We start from the raw sequence: 14,716 nt of genomic DNA, 5'->3' as shown, positions 1-14,716 counted from the left end.
ATTCATTTTCTTCTCTTTCTTCTCCTTTCTTCTCTTTGGCGCTCCAGTTCTTCAATCACCACCTGTATCCAAGGCTATTTCTCAACAATGGCTTTTAATTGAGTGTGTGTCTGTGCGTGTTTTTGCATGTGTGTAGCTCAATGAACAGAGCATGGCACTAACACTATTAGGATTAAGGGCTTGAGTCCCACCAGGGGCCAGCCATGCTCAAAATGTATGAACTTATGCAATTCTGAGGCACTTTGGATAAAAGCCTGCACAGAATTGCTTGTTATGAAACTTACTTTCATCCACTTAAGAACTCATGTTCTCATATTCAGTGTGATGGCCTTTCTTCCTAGGGCTCCCAGTCTCCATCCACCCTCAATCCCCCAACCCCAGCCAATGAGCGAACGGTGGCCTGGGTCTCCAACATGCCCCATCTGTCGGCTGACATTGAAAGTTCGCGGATTGACCGTGAAGATTTCAAACTGAAGGAGTACTCAAAGAGCATGGATGAGTCACGCATGGACAGGGTAGGTTTCACTTATAAGCTCCATTATTTCTTTTTAAATGAAAAACCTTGAATTCATGCACAGTATAGCTAAGGAACATTGAGTCATGACTATCATTGCTGAGCAGATGAGCCTCAGATCTGGTCTTATCACACATGTCCAGAGGTCTCAAACAATGTGGGAAACAACAGCCATCTGCCAAATGTTCATAATTCTGTAGCAGTGTGTGGTAAATGCACTGTACCTCAGCCTTCATAGAAGGCAGTCACCCTAATTTGGAATATTTGGAGGTGGTTTTCTGCTTTCCAGTATGTCTGGCAAATTCATGAATGTGCATAATGAACTCTCCAATCCACCAGCCACTGTAGCTGCAAATCCCACTGAGAAATTATGGCTTGTAAACACTAACCACATATAAACCTCTCTAATTTTTTCAGGTACGGGAGTACGAGGAGGAGATCAACTCCCTGAAGGACCGTCTGATGATGTCCCACAAAAAGCTGGAGGAGTACGAGAGGAGGCTCCTCACACAGGAGCAGCAGACCAATAAGATCCTCCTACAGTACCAGAATCGACTCGAGGACAGTGAGCGGAGGCTACGGCAACAGCAAGTGGAGAAAGACTCCCAAATTAAAGGAATAATTAGCAGGTAAATGGAGGCTGTTGTTGGGATTGAGGGCAAAAGACAGCTAAGACATCATGTGGTCTTTTATAGGGAGGCCATGGGCGGGCCACATTGACTTTATTTTTGTTTATTATGACGCCTTGGTGAATAGACTATATGTGTTTTCTTCCAAAACATGTGGAAAAAGTGACATATCCTCACAGATAAAGATTGCTAGTAATTAAAATGAATTATAGTACTTTTGAGGAGTAAGTCCTTGGTTGACACAGTGCAACTTTAGCGTATTGGATTCTGCTTAACAAGCTTGAAACATGAACTTGAAGCAGTGATGTTCTTTCCTAAAATACATATATTGCATGTTGGAATAGGACTCTATTTACCAAGGGTTGTTATCTTGCAAAGAATATTGGAGGGTAGGAGGCTGGTTTCAGTTTCATTAAGCACTACAGCCCTGGGAGCAAGACAGGGAGCTGTATATTGAAAGCCAAAGCTGCAGTCATGTAATGAGTGGCAAATTAAATGAGAGAATATAATAAGGAGGACAGAGATCTATATCTTTCTTTGATAAGCGTATAGGGCATGCTCCCTTGGCGGTTGGTTCTTTTCAACTGAGTTAAGCTGGACAAAGGAGACTGTGATTGTCCTCTAAGCTCTTCTTGTAGAAAATCTGCCGTCATAATTTCACAACATGGTTTACTTGCTATTCAAGAGCATCATATTCGGGTGACTGTGGAGAGCTGAGTCCTAACTTATTGAGTGCTTGTGTGAAAATGTAATGGAGCAGTTTTAGAGTGCAGTCATTAGTTTTTATCGATCGACCAAAAAATTAAGTAGTTGATGGGAAAAGAGTGAAATATTAATCATATCTCAGTTGTATTCAGGCATGAAAACCAAATATTTGCTGTGTTTTAAGGATTCCTTGGACATTTTAAGTGTGACTACACATTAGCAATGCTGCCCAAATTTATTCATTTATTTTTTTTTATTTTGGGGAGAGTTGAGTTAAAAAGCTTTGCAAGGAAAAGAATACAATATTTTCTTGTTCACATCTTATAATAATAGTCTGTGGTCTGCAACTGAAGGGTGGATAACTGTGACAGAGAATATTGCCACTTCTAATCCACTCCAGGAAAGAAGACATGGAATGAAGACAGAGACAGTCCTGCTCATCCTTAATGGGAGAACATCTTTAACGCCCTATCCTTGTATATAAAACCATCATTAAAACACCCTCCCATATCCTTGAGCTGTTGCACTTATCATCAGCCATTTTTTTATGAACACAGTGCTTGCTTCTAACTGGATCTTGGGATCATTTGATATGATTCCACATAACTTAATTTTCATGACTCTCCCAAGAGATTGCATTGTAAAAGCACAAGAGGATTGAAAATTTGATACAACATAACTTCTGAAACATGTCTGCACTTTTTAAAGCAACGCGACACATTGTTCTGGACCTTCAGGCACAGGACTTTGGAAGGCTATGGTTTAATATTAGCTCTTCCATTTTAAATCAAGGTGAACCATGTTCACTGAAGGACTGCTGATGTATCTTTCTACAGAGTGAACATGGGGATCGATACCTCTCTCCTTTTTTTTTTTTTTTGCATTGATACAATGCTATGGTCAAACATGACGAGGGGAGACCATCACAGACAAAACTTGAATCAGTCAGTGAACGATGAAGATTCAAGCATAAAGGCATAAAGGAAATATGCCACATAAGAGAAAAACAGAGCACTTAATGAAAAACCATTGATTATTGCTCCCCTGGAGTACACGTTTAAAGTGAACACAGCAAATCTGCTGCAAGAGACTGATATTTCGAAGGCTAACTCTTGTAACTCGTGTGACTTTTATCATCTGACCACACAAGGATGAATTAAGTAGCAGATCTGGATGCTTCCGAGTCAGATTTTTACTCACAGTTCGGTGAGCCAGACGATGTCATGCAATGCATCGCAACACTTGAGCATCGTCTGGACACATTTGAATTTTAATGCACATATGAGCAAGGCAAAGAGCGCAGAGAGTGTGGATGCCAAGAAATATGGTCTCAGGCCATTCTATTGGATTGATTAGATATACAAAATTTTGTGTAAACATAGCCTTATGTTGTGTTTTTTATCTTAAATTGACTTTCAACTTTATGTTAAACTTTAACATTCAAATACACTACGTTGATGCAAATGCAAGCTCAGGTTCTGCAAAAGGAGCGTATGTGATCTTGAGTTCACGACTCCTACGTAGGCTTGAAAAAATCTCTCTTATAAGCAGAACTAAAACACTTAGCGTTGTGTTTGGAGTTTCAGAGATTTTCTTTCAGAGAAGCCTTAATGTTCTGTGCAAAAACTTTTCTTTAAGCTCAGAGCAAATCCAATATCTGTCATGAGACCAGGTACACTTTTTGTTCTCAACAATCTAATTTAAACCAAAGCCAAATGTTGAGTTTTAGGTCATGCTAGGTTAAATCCACTGAAACACTGAATCCACTTTACCTGTAGCACTCATATCTATATATTTTTTCTTTAGGGTAATGATCCCATTAGTTGGCTACAGGCTCTCTTATTTTTTTTTGTCAAAATATTTTCATGCATTTTGGTGAATATGAATGAAACTATTTATCTTCCCCAAGCTGTTTGCTGTGAGCTGAACAATAGATTTACTTTGGTTTCTGGAGAGATACAGTAGGGGGAAAAAAATCAATGGTCTTAATTGTACCTGTCATAGTAATAATCTATTTTTAACTATAATCCATAGCATATTAAAGTCTGTGATGCAAGAGCCATAATAATAATAATATATAAAATATATATATGAATTCTATTGAGAGTGAGATTATAAAATGTAACTATTTTAACCTTGCGCAATAATAGATACAATATGTCTACATGTGCTGTTTGTGCAAATGCACATGCAGGATCCTGATGAGGTATATTGTATGCATTTTGTGTACATACATAAAGAAACGGTAACTTCCTTCCAAAATCTTTGACCAGGTGCCATCCACAGTATCTAAACATAAAAAAAATAAAGACCTGGAATACTGTAAAGTGCAAAATACCACAGAGACGATATGACAACATGACGTGACTCTTTGACAACAGTATGTTCTGCAAAGTGTGTTCTTCAGTTCTCAACTTGTTTTTGGCTTATCTGTAAGGTGTTTGTGAATTTCTCTGCATTTTAAATGAAAGACTGCAATGGATATTATTTATTAAAGCGCAAAATATTTCTTATATCTGTATGATTTTTGCTGTATATGCTTGGTATGACTTTTGACCTGCAGTCCGTCATTGGTGGTGTCCAGTGACATGGTGATCAGAATAGTTGTTTAAGAAAGTTAGACAGTACTGTCATTTAACTTATGCAGTTACAGTATGAATTAAATATTATTATTAAAAGGGCAACCATATTATTATTTTTCCCTCTCCAGAGATATAGATAATATTCTGGTGTCAGTATATCCGCCTCTCTTTTGTAGCAAGAATATATTGATAGGCTGTATAGATTGTACTACAGCAAAACTTATGTTTAAATCTTGCAAATGAAATCATAGTGGTGATGAGTTTTGGCTTGATGTGTGTGTGATCAATATTGGTCTGATTGACATGGCTTGTAGCAACAGCCAAGGGTTTATATTCACTTTTTTTACAGACCTGTGTCAAATGGTTGCAAATAATTCTTGGGTTTGTTTCAACCAGATGGGTGGGTGTCTGCTGCATCAACACCAATCAGATGTTGAGAGGTAAGTTTTCAATCGATGATATGTTGCACTTGCTGGCAAAAATAAATAAATAAATAAATAAATAAATAAAGTATTTGCAGCTGCTTTTTGATTCAGGTCTGTTGTTTCTTTCAGTTGACTTTACATTAACATTAACATCCTATTTGACACCTTTGTCTCTTGCCTTTTTTCTCTGTAGCAAAATATTCAGACATTGTGACCTCATGTTGGTAGATTCACACATTGTTTTTGACTACATGTACGACTTGACCTCAAAAGCACACTACTTGAAGTACAACTGGATATAAAAGCTTAACTTTTTTTTTTTTTTTTTTTTTTTTGTAACATATCACCCCACATGAATCATTGTCTGCCTTTTGAAGTCATGTCAAAATCTTAATGCTGTATCCCCATGTTACATTCCATTGTTTTTTGAGACAGTGCTAATATTTCTGTCTGTGCTTATGATTGATTCTTTTCTTTTCCTATTCTCTTCTTTTGTAAAATAACTCTCAACACTGTACATTATTTATGGAATAAAACATCCAAACACTTATGTTTGAAACTTCACCTGTGGATTTTCGTTCTTTATTGTCAAACATGTGCCTCTCTGTGTTCTGAATAAAATGATATGAATGTGCAAAAAAAAAAAAAAAAACAGCCTTTAATAACACAATATGCCAAAGAGCCCACTGGTTGATTGGTGATATATTTACACTGCATTGATTCATGGTGGCAATTAAATGTTCCTGTCAACAATTTAACTGGCTTAGCGCCATAATGAACACACATCTTTCTGGTTATTTTATGCAGTCAATTAGATATTATAAATGGATCATATTCTAGTAAGCATATTTCATGTCAACAAATTGCAAGGATGTTTATTCTGCTTGTTTTGAACCATACAGTGTCTGTAAGATGTCAACTAAAACCTTGTAAAACAAATGGGAAGTCATGAATCAGATGCAATGATATCTATGACGGCCAAGACAGTGGGGGTCTTTTTCTATTCACAGCAACTTCTATTTGGCATTGATCACCACCATAACAATATTCACAGCTTAGCCAGTTGGCTGTGTGACTGCGAGATAACCCTGTGTGAGAAATATCCTTGAATGACCCTATCTGGAGTAAATCCCTGGCACTTGGATAATCATGAGAGCTGGGAAACCTGCACTGTCCGCTGGCTCATGAAAACTGCAGCAGTAAGCTCGCTCGTATCTGCGAGCGGAGTCTTTGAAATGATTAGTCAAAGGATTTTCCACCAGTGCCTTGGTCAGTCCATGTTACATAACATGGGCAATTCCCTGGGGATGATTGGGATCTGTTACTGAACTACTCAGTTCACAAGCATAATTGTCCACAGTTGGCCGTAATTATACTTTGAAAACACCTTAAATCAGGCAAAAATGCTTTGATGAATCCCAAGGGTGTGAGAAGAAAAAAAGGCTCCACCAGTGAAAATTGGCAGTGCCTGAGAAAGCATGGCTTGGGTTACTGCTGCTCAACATTTGCAAGGGCTTAAAAGATTGATCCGCCCATCAAATTTGGGATTGAGATTTGAGATACAGGTAAACAGCATCTTATCACTGTGCTGTGGTTGAGACAGATGTTGGAGTTGCTGCTCAATTTCTTATTAAGTATCATCTTGAATTCACAACGCTCCCTTTCTTTCTGTCCCCCACCCCCCCCCCCTTCCCATCCCCCCACCCCCCACCCCCTCTTTCTCTCTATCTCTCTCTTTCTCTGCTTCCAAGACTCATGGCTGTGGAGGATGAGTTAAGGGGAGGACCCATGATTGAGCCAAAAACCAGGATTTTCGCTGATCAGGTCTGTGAGACTGCTTCTTCTCTCGTCGAGTCGGTGGCCCGTGCTATCTTCTATCCCCCCTCTAGCTCTCTTTTTTCCCCCGCTACTCTTTATTATTTTGTCTGCTGTGTGTATGTGGTCCCTCTGATTGTCTTGCCCTGTCCCTGACCCGTCCCCGTGTTTGGGTTTGATTGCCATCTGTCTGCCAGTATACCTGGGAGCCTTGATGATCAAAGAGTTTTGCTGTTTGCATTCCTCAGCTCAAGCTATCAAGAAGTCTGACTCTAGCTGGGTTTTGTGAGCATATCTGGGTCTGTGATGCTGTTGATGGTTTTGTAGTTGTTTCTGTCAATTGTCTCTGCCGAGCATGTCGGGGGTCACACACATGATGTAGAACCAGACTCACACTCATGTTATTGAATAACTGAACCCCAAAGCTATATAGTTCAGTATGCTGCGTGGTGGTGGTGCTGTGTGTTCAGGAGCTTCCTTCCCTCAGTGCTTTTCATTTCATGCTCTCTACCCGCCCCCTTTCTTATCCTGTCAAACTGAACTAGCCCACCTTCAAGCATGAGTCATGATATAGTGACTGCGTGCAAACACATATGTGTATATATATATATATATATATATATATATATATATATGCATTTGTGTTTGAGGAAAAATGGAAGAGATAATGAGAGAAAAGGAATATAGAAACCTCTAACTACTCTGTATATTCATACACAGCTGCAGGACTTTTGTTCAGATCAGAAATTCTCAAATCAAATGCGTCATCTAATTTAGGCTGAATTTATAAGATTAATCTTATTTTGGTTTTTGTTTTGTTGTTGTGTTTTTTTCTTAATGATAGTCACATTTTTGCATGAGAGTGATCTATTTGCATTTGTTTTAGGACAAATGCAGCACAAACATCATAAAAATGTTGCCTGTGCTAATACTACATAAATAGAACTAAGCCATACGTTGCATTTTCAGCTTCTCCGCAGATTAATTAAAGTCAAATCTATTCTGAGTACTGAATGAAACATACAGACCTCTGATGCCATGTGTAGGGTTTTATCATAAATTCAAACAGTTGCCCCACTTACAGTATATGTTCCTTACTTCATTTGGCCATGTTTGTGAGTTTTTCCTCAGTTAATTGCAAGAAAAAATCAAAGGAATGCCTCACAGTAGATTTCTAGTTTCCCATAAAAAGCAGCATAGAGGGAAAAATAATGAAACATGCCAATACAGAACAGCTGACAGAAGCTTCAGAGCAGCACATTGATGGTCATTATTACTACTAATGTGACAATGATGTCTTTTGAGAAATCCCACAAGGCCATACATTTAGAAAAATATTTATATATTTAGCATTAATAATAGGAACACAAGTCTTCACTATAACAGAGAGCAGTTTAATGCAAAGCCTCTCAATGTTCCAGTTTAAAAAAGAGTAGTAAACGGTTTTGCGCTCTTGAATCCAGGCTTTTCAAAAGATCATGTTAGGTGCGTGTGGCCAAAATTAACGGTCCCATTTTATAAAAAGATCACCCGAACACTGACAAAAAAGTAAAAGAGGCTCTTAAGATGCAAAAGGAATCATTTATTTCATGTGCACAAAGTGAACATCTTAGTCAAAGCACCATCATCAGCACAACTTACAGCACAAATGATTCTAGAGAATCAAATTAACAGCAATAACCAGACAAGAGAGGAGTGGCCAGAGGCAAAAGGTGTTTCACATGAGCTAATCAGCTACCGAGGTAGAAATGTTCACTTTTTGTTTCATGAAATAAATTGATTCTGTCTGCATCATTAGAGCCTCCTCTACTCTTCAGGCGAGATTACCCATGTAACCTGTGACACATCTTACTTTATGTAAACTTTGTGTGGCAGAACTTTGTTTTTTTTCTACTTTCCTATACCCGGCTGATTTAAAGTGTCTGTCACAGGGGCAGATTTTCTGCAAAATGATTACTTTTAATACTTTAAGTAAATTTAACTTATAATACTTCTATACTTTTATTTAAGCATGATCTTAAATGCAGGAATTTTACTTGTAATGGAGTAATTTCACATTGCGGTAATGCTACTTTTATGTAAGTAAAGGATCTGAGTACTTCTTCCACCACTGCCGACTGACTGATCAACATGCTGACGTTGCCACGCCACCAGTGTGGCTAAAAAACTATTGCCTCTCTCTGACTCAGCCTGGAAAATTAAACATTGTAAACTTCACAGTATACAGTACAAGTATTTGATTGGATTCTATTGTACTGTACGGGTGTTTGTTTTAATTCCATACAGTATAAATGGGTATAAATAGTACTAGTTGATACACAGGAACAAAAACAATGAAATAGGGAAAATTCTGTGCTGAAATGCTCTTTTAATCTACAAGCAGCTCATGGTGATTGTTGCCAAATTAGGCAGTGCCTTCAGTGAGAATTATGTGAGGCAGTTTTGACAGAAATTACTGGTTAGTTTTGTGTTTCTGCTTTAGGGCCTTAAGACAAGCCGACAGTTAAGTCCAGTGTGATGACACTGTACTCTAATAGGTGAGACGGGTGCACACACCACTACTGAGAGGGGGAGAAGTAAATTAATAGGGAGTGAGAGGGGAGAGGCATGATGCCATTGTTTCCTCAGGTCACTGCTACCAACTTCCAAAACAACACTCCACACTTAATTAGACTTCACACAATAACACAGGTGCAGGACGCCATAATCCTTCACACCACAGTAGGTTGATGCGCACAAAATGAGACTACACTGCAAAAAGTTCACTTCTATCCAGACATTTTGAGATTTCAGCTGACTTATTAGGAGGACGTGAAAGGATGAGTGTCTACTAAACTATATAAGTGAATAAAATCACGCTTAAGCAACTGATAATGTAATAACTGCCGGTTTTTAATGTAAAAATTGGGTTGCAAAAGTGTCCCGCAAAATTGGATGAAGCGCCATTTTTAGGAATCAATTTATAAAAACATATTAATGTAGTTACTGGCAGTTACTGCTCATTATCAATTATCAGTTCCAGTATAAACTGAAACGTTTATCAGTTTATTACCATTTAACTATTAAATTGATCATTTGTAGGGCTTTTTGTTTGGCCAGCAGCTATCAGTGAGATGTATTTAAAAAGCTTGCATAGCTTTGTAGTTACATTAATCATATCAGTGTTTCATTCATATAAGATTCTTTGAATGTTTTTGAGTGTGTGCGGCAGGGTGTCTGTTACAGTGAAATACAAAAATTCTGTTCTCTGTGTATTGTGGATATAGTGTGAAGTGTATATATGATTCTGGGTCCTCCAAGTGTGTATATATTAAATTTTATAGAGTAGATAACTGCATGTTTGATATAAGCATGTCCTTTTACTGTCGTTTTACCTTCCTGAACCAGGAAACACATAAGATTCAGCTTTCCAAAAATATATTGGATTAATCAGCTACTTTCAGATGCAGATGTCATTTGGAGTGCACGATTTAACGCCTTTTTTCTTTCTTGTATTAAGCATGATTTATGTTCTTGATACACTGCATGGCACGCTGCTCTAACGCTTTCAGGCTGTTGGGTTGTCTGATAATGTTGTGCGTGTATGGTTGTCATTATGTATGTGCGTTAGTACGCATTTTCATGTATATTCATGTTTTTGTTTTCGGTTCATTTTGTGTTGTGCATTGTGTATGTATCTTTTTTTTTGGGTGGCTGTTGTTTTCCTCAACCCTCACTGCCCTTCTGAATCCTCCCTGGTGCACACAAGCCCTCCCTCCCTCTTTTGATGTCAGCTTCCTCCTCCTGCATCCTGTTGTCAACCCTCCTCTCCTCTCTTCTCCTCCTTTGTTGATGAGATACGGTGATTTCTCTTAGGGGAGGCGTCAGTCCATCCTAGTGCAGCCCCGTCTCGCACCTGTCCCACCCCGAGTAACCAGGTAATAAACAAACCGGCAAACTCTCACTCTCCATCCATAACCTCTCTCCACTTCTGCTGTTCTCTATGTGCGTCCCTGTCCATACACAGCACCTTGTGAACTCACTGCAAGCCAACACACTGACAGCCCCACTTTACTCTTCCATTTACCTTTCAGAAAAAAAAAGAGGCCGGTCACTGAATGTTTGGACAGAGGTTATTGATGGTTCCTAGGGGTACGCCTCTCTGTTGAAAGAGTGACAACAAAACCAAATATCACAAGATTTAAAGCTGCACTATCTAAACAACTTGGCAGTGAGAGGTGTTTTGTGTGAAATATGTCTCAACTATGGTACCTTTTTACCCAAGATACCAAAGGCAGCTTAGTAGAGAGACAGAAAATGTAATGTTGGTTGCCGCAATTTAGAATAAACTGTTCCAAACAGAGGGCATCATTACCTCCCAGAAAAAAGATTTTTCAACACACTGTTGTCTTACAAACTGAGAGACAGATTTGTTTTACGCAGTCTCTCCTTGACATACTGTAGCTAGAATGGTGTCCTTTAAGCAGACAGAGTGGATGGCTAGCTACTGTAGCTCAGTTAGCTTTGTTTATCTGGTTCTTTGATAGTTGATAGGTACATGCTTGTGAACATAAAAATTTCAAGGGTGAAGTCAGTAGTGGCTTCCAAGGTGCATTTAGGCAAAGATCACTGAGCTTAAAATTCAGTTACGTACACTGCTAACAGTTGGTGGAAGCTAAAAATTACACTGAAAACTGCGGCTTAAATTAATTTAGTTTTGAATTTTGAATTGGATTCAGCAACTATTGCAATGTTTTCACAAATTCAACTATGAAGTGTTTTGAATGCACTACAGCTACAGCTCTGATTCACACCTTTGACTTCTCCATGGCAACGGCAGCAGTTCTTTGTAAAGAAGACACCACTGCACTTGTGGGAATGTGGTTCCATTTACAGAGCTTCGTTAGCTTCTTGTGCCACATATCACAACCTCTTGACTTTGTACAACATTGTAAATTTCTCAAAGAACTCAGTACAAAGTTAAGAGATCATGATATGTAGCACAACAAGCTAACGAAGCTCTGTGAATGGAACCGCAGTCCTGCACATGCACAGTGGAGTCTGCTGTACAAGGAACTGCTCTCCTGAGACTGAAGATGTGATCACTGTTATTAGTCTTTGGAGATGTTTCTGAACAAACTACAGTAACCATTGTCTTTGGGGTGAAGGAACATGTCACCCAGTGCATGTTTTTAATAGTTTTTGGACAACAACAGTGCTCTATGGCACAGAGGAATGAGATATATCAGACTTTGGATACACACACAATACTTATAAGTAGATCTATTCATTGTTGGTTTGACTCAGCATTTAAGATTTGCTGACAATAAGAAAAAGAGAAAATCACCAGCCATATCTTTTAAAGTTTCATTCTCTCCAACAAATAATAAAAATGCAGGAAGAGGTGGTAACCTGCTGGTTTTATTGTCACCCTCTCAACATAATAGCATGTCTTCTTGAAATATTCTGTGGCAGACCTCGAATAGGGAGTTTATTTGAATTATTTCAGATGAATTAGACTGCTTTTTCACTTTCTGTTGACCAATGGCCTTATTACATTCCTTGGCAAAAACATATAAAAGTACTTAGAATAGCTTATGCTAATTCAAAATTTCAAACATCAAATGTTTTTTTGTGTGACTGTTTCAGCCTGCTACAAATGAAAATGCCATTGCTTGTTCACACACAGTTCAGTCATAACCAGCAATCCACAGACATATATGCCAACATTATTATTTGCAAATGATTTTCAAGTCATATACGGAGACATTCCTGTAACTCTTTGCATTGGATAATCGTTAAAATGCAGAGAAATACAAAAAATAATCAATGAATACCATTGATTCTTAAGCTCCGATATTTTCAGATGTTGGCATTGGCAAAATTCTACCCAACTTTTCATTGCATTTAATCGTCACTTCATCTTTTCACTTGCTCTTGATTAACTTTTAATATGCTAAACATTATTTTGATAAACAACAGTGAACTATATGTCAATTTAAATGAAAAATATACAGCATTAATGTTACATGTACAGTAAACTGATTACAGTTACATTAATTACACAGTTTTCTACACTCACACAGTCATTATAATCTCATGATTTCCTTCTTTTGTAGATGTTTATATAGTAATTCAAGTCAGGTTTGCAAATTAATAAGCAGATACTAGAAATATTTTTTAAAGAATTTTGAGAGCAAAGCAACCATGGAAAGAAGTCCACATTAAAAAAAAGAATAGACAGAATCACATTTTATGTTTCCATAGACTTCAGTCCAGATTTTTTAACACAAAATAAGACATGAAATGCTGCAATATTGGCTTGTACTGGTTGAAAACAGGCCCAAACATGGATATTTTTAGATTACCGTTCTTGGTGATAAATCGGACTGTCCAAAAGTCACAAAAGTCACTGTCCAAAGGAATATTGTGTGAATATTGATTGTTTTTCCACCACTGTGTTTTCCTACACACATAAACATACATTTCCATTCAGTTTTTCATCCCTCCCAGCTCACCCTCAGATAAACAACGGGAATTATGGGAAATCTCCGTATCTGACCCAATCCTTCCCTGAAGAACACTGATTAATGTTTTTTGTATATTTTTGTGTGTTTTCTTGTGTCTCTCAGTGAGTCCGTGTTTCTGATATTTATGTGTTTGTGTATGTGTTTGGAACCTGGGCACATTATTTGGTTGAATGGTGGTGGAGGCCAGTTGTTTATGTGCGTCTGATGATTTGTGACATGCATACTATTTTTATTTATTTATTTATTTATTTATTTTTATTTTGCTTCAGAGGTAGAGATATTCACCAGTCATCTTAAATCTTACAGGGGTTAAAGTTAATTTCACATTGCCACATATATATATATATATATGTATATATATATATATATATATACTGATTAAGCCAACACTTACAGCAGGTTTTTATTTCAAATGTGGAGGTGAGAAAGATTTTACAGTTTGCTCTATACATCCATGATTCAAATTGATTGGAGATTGGAGGAGATGGGTAAGAACCTGTGTGTACGATACTCTGCATCATTTACGAACACCTAACATTTCAATACTCCACTAAGTGTTTTGTGTTTCTGTGTCCAGTACTGCAATTTTCATTAGCGTAAAAAAACACTCTCACACTAAGCTGTAATTGAATGCACGAAATAATCATAAACTACAGCCTACAGAGAGTGAAGCAAGTTTGGTAAGTTAAAAAGGATGTCAGTAAACATCTTGCCATTTTGTCTTTGTTCAGCTGATTGAATTTCTGAGTTTAATAGACATGTGTATTGGTCTACACATGGATATTAAATGATACTGTTGGTTGTGTTTCAGAGTAAAGAAAAAAGTGTCAGTGGATTCATGTTACTGGCATCCTGTAACTGTCTGTGCCATAGTTTGATAGCTGTTCATAGCACCAGTTAGCAACTGAAAATGTTTTCATTCATTTTGGTTCTGATTGAGAAGAGAAAAGGCCTGCTAATTCACATCAAACTTTGGGGTAATTTTTGTCTTTTCACTTTTTTTTTTTTTTTTAAGTGGAAACACCTTCCACTCACAACGGACACACTCATCAGATACAGTTTATCCAGGGATAATTTGCTTTTTATCCTTTTCATTTTCTCTACTGTATGCAGACCAAACTATCCCTCCTCCTTCCTGTCTTTCCCCTCTACAGCACTTCATCCCATACATGTTACAGTATTTCATACTTCTTGTATGTAAGCATTACAGTGATATTTGATATTATATTTTCCGATGTTTGATAAGGATGTTAAATTCCTGCACATATTTCCAAGTTATTTTCGAAGGCTCTGCACTTGTTTTACATTTTCAGTGAAACAGAGTCTCTGTAATTATGTCTAGACACCACACAGAAAATGTGCCAGGCAAGATAAATCAAGTGCAATTATTTCAAGAGGTTTCCACCCAGATCATCATGGTAAAACTGTGAATTCCAGCTTTCAAAATGCTGCAGTATTCAAATCATCTTTTGGTAGCTCTTGGTAACATTAAGCACCATTATGAATAGAGTCCTCATAGTTGTCTATTTGGCACAAT

General features: G+C 37.7%; 1 protein-coding gene across 9 annotated transcripts in view; it reads left to right on the top strand.

Annotated features, from left to right (window-relative positions):
* syngap1b (synaptic Ras GTPase activating protein 1b) overlaps nucleotides 1-14,716 on the top strand; it is a 131,839-nt gene that overhangs the window by 110,218 nt on the left and 6,905 nt on the right. For 5 of the 9 annotated variants that reach the window (XM_044359207.1, XM_044359206.1, XM_044359200.1 and 2 more), the window contains 4 exons: nucleotides 342-515; nucleotides 932-1,143; nucleotides 6,607-6,679; nucleotides 10,526-10,587. In XM_044359207.1, the coding sequence (XP_044215142.1) occupies nucleotides 342-515; nucleotides 932-1,143; nucleotides 6,607-6,679; nucleotides 10,526-10,587 (521 nt within the window). Of the gene's footprint in view, nucleotides 1-341; nucleotides 516-931; nucleotides 1,144-2,248; nucleotides 5,420-6,606; nucleotides 6,680-10,525; nucleotides 10,588-14,716 lie in introns of those variants that run through there. The other 4 variants (XR_006404483.1, XM_044359204.1, XM_044359203.1 and 1 more) reach the window with 4 other exon arrangements.

This window comes from Thunnus albacares, chromosome 8, assembly GCF_914725855.1.
Source record: "Thunnus albacares chromosome 8, fThuAlb1.1, whole genome shotgun sequence".
Lineage (NCBI taxonomy): Eukaryota > Metazoa > Chordata > Actinopteri > Scombriformes > Scombridae > Thunnus > Thunnus albacares.
Note: the sequence above shows the minus strand (reverse complement) of the source record. Positions and strands in the feature narration are given on the sequence as shown.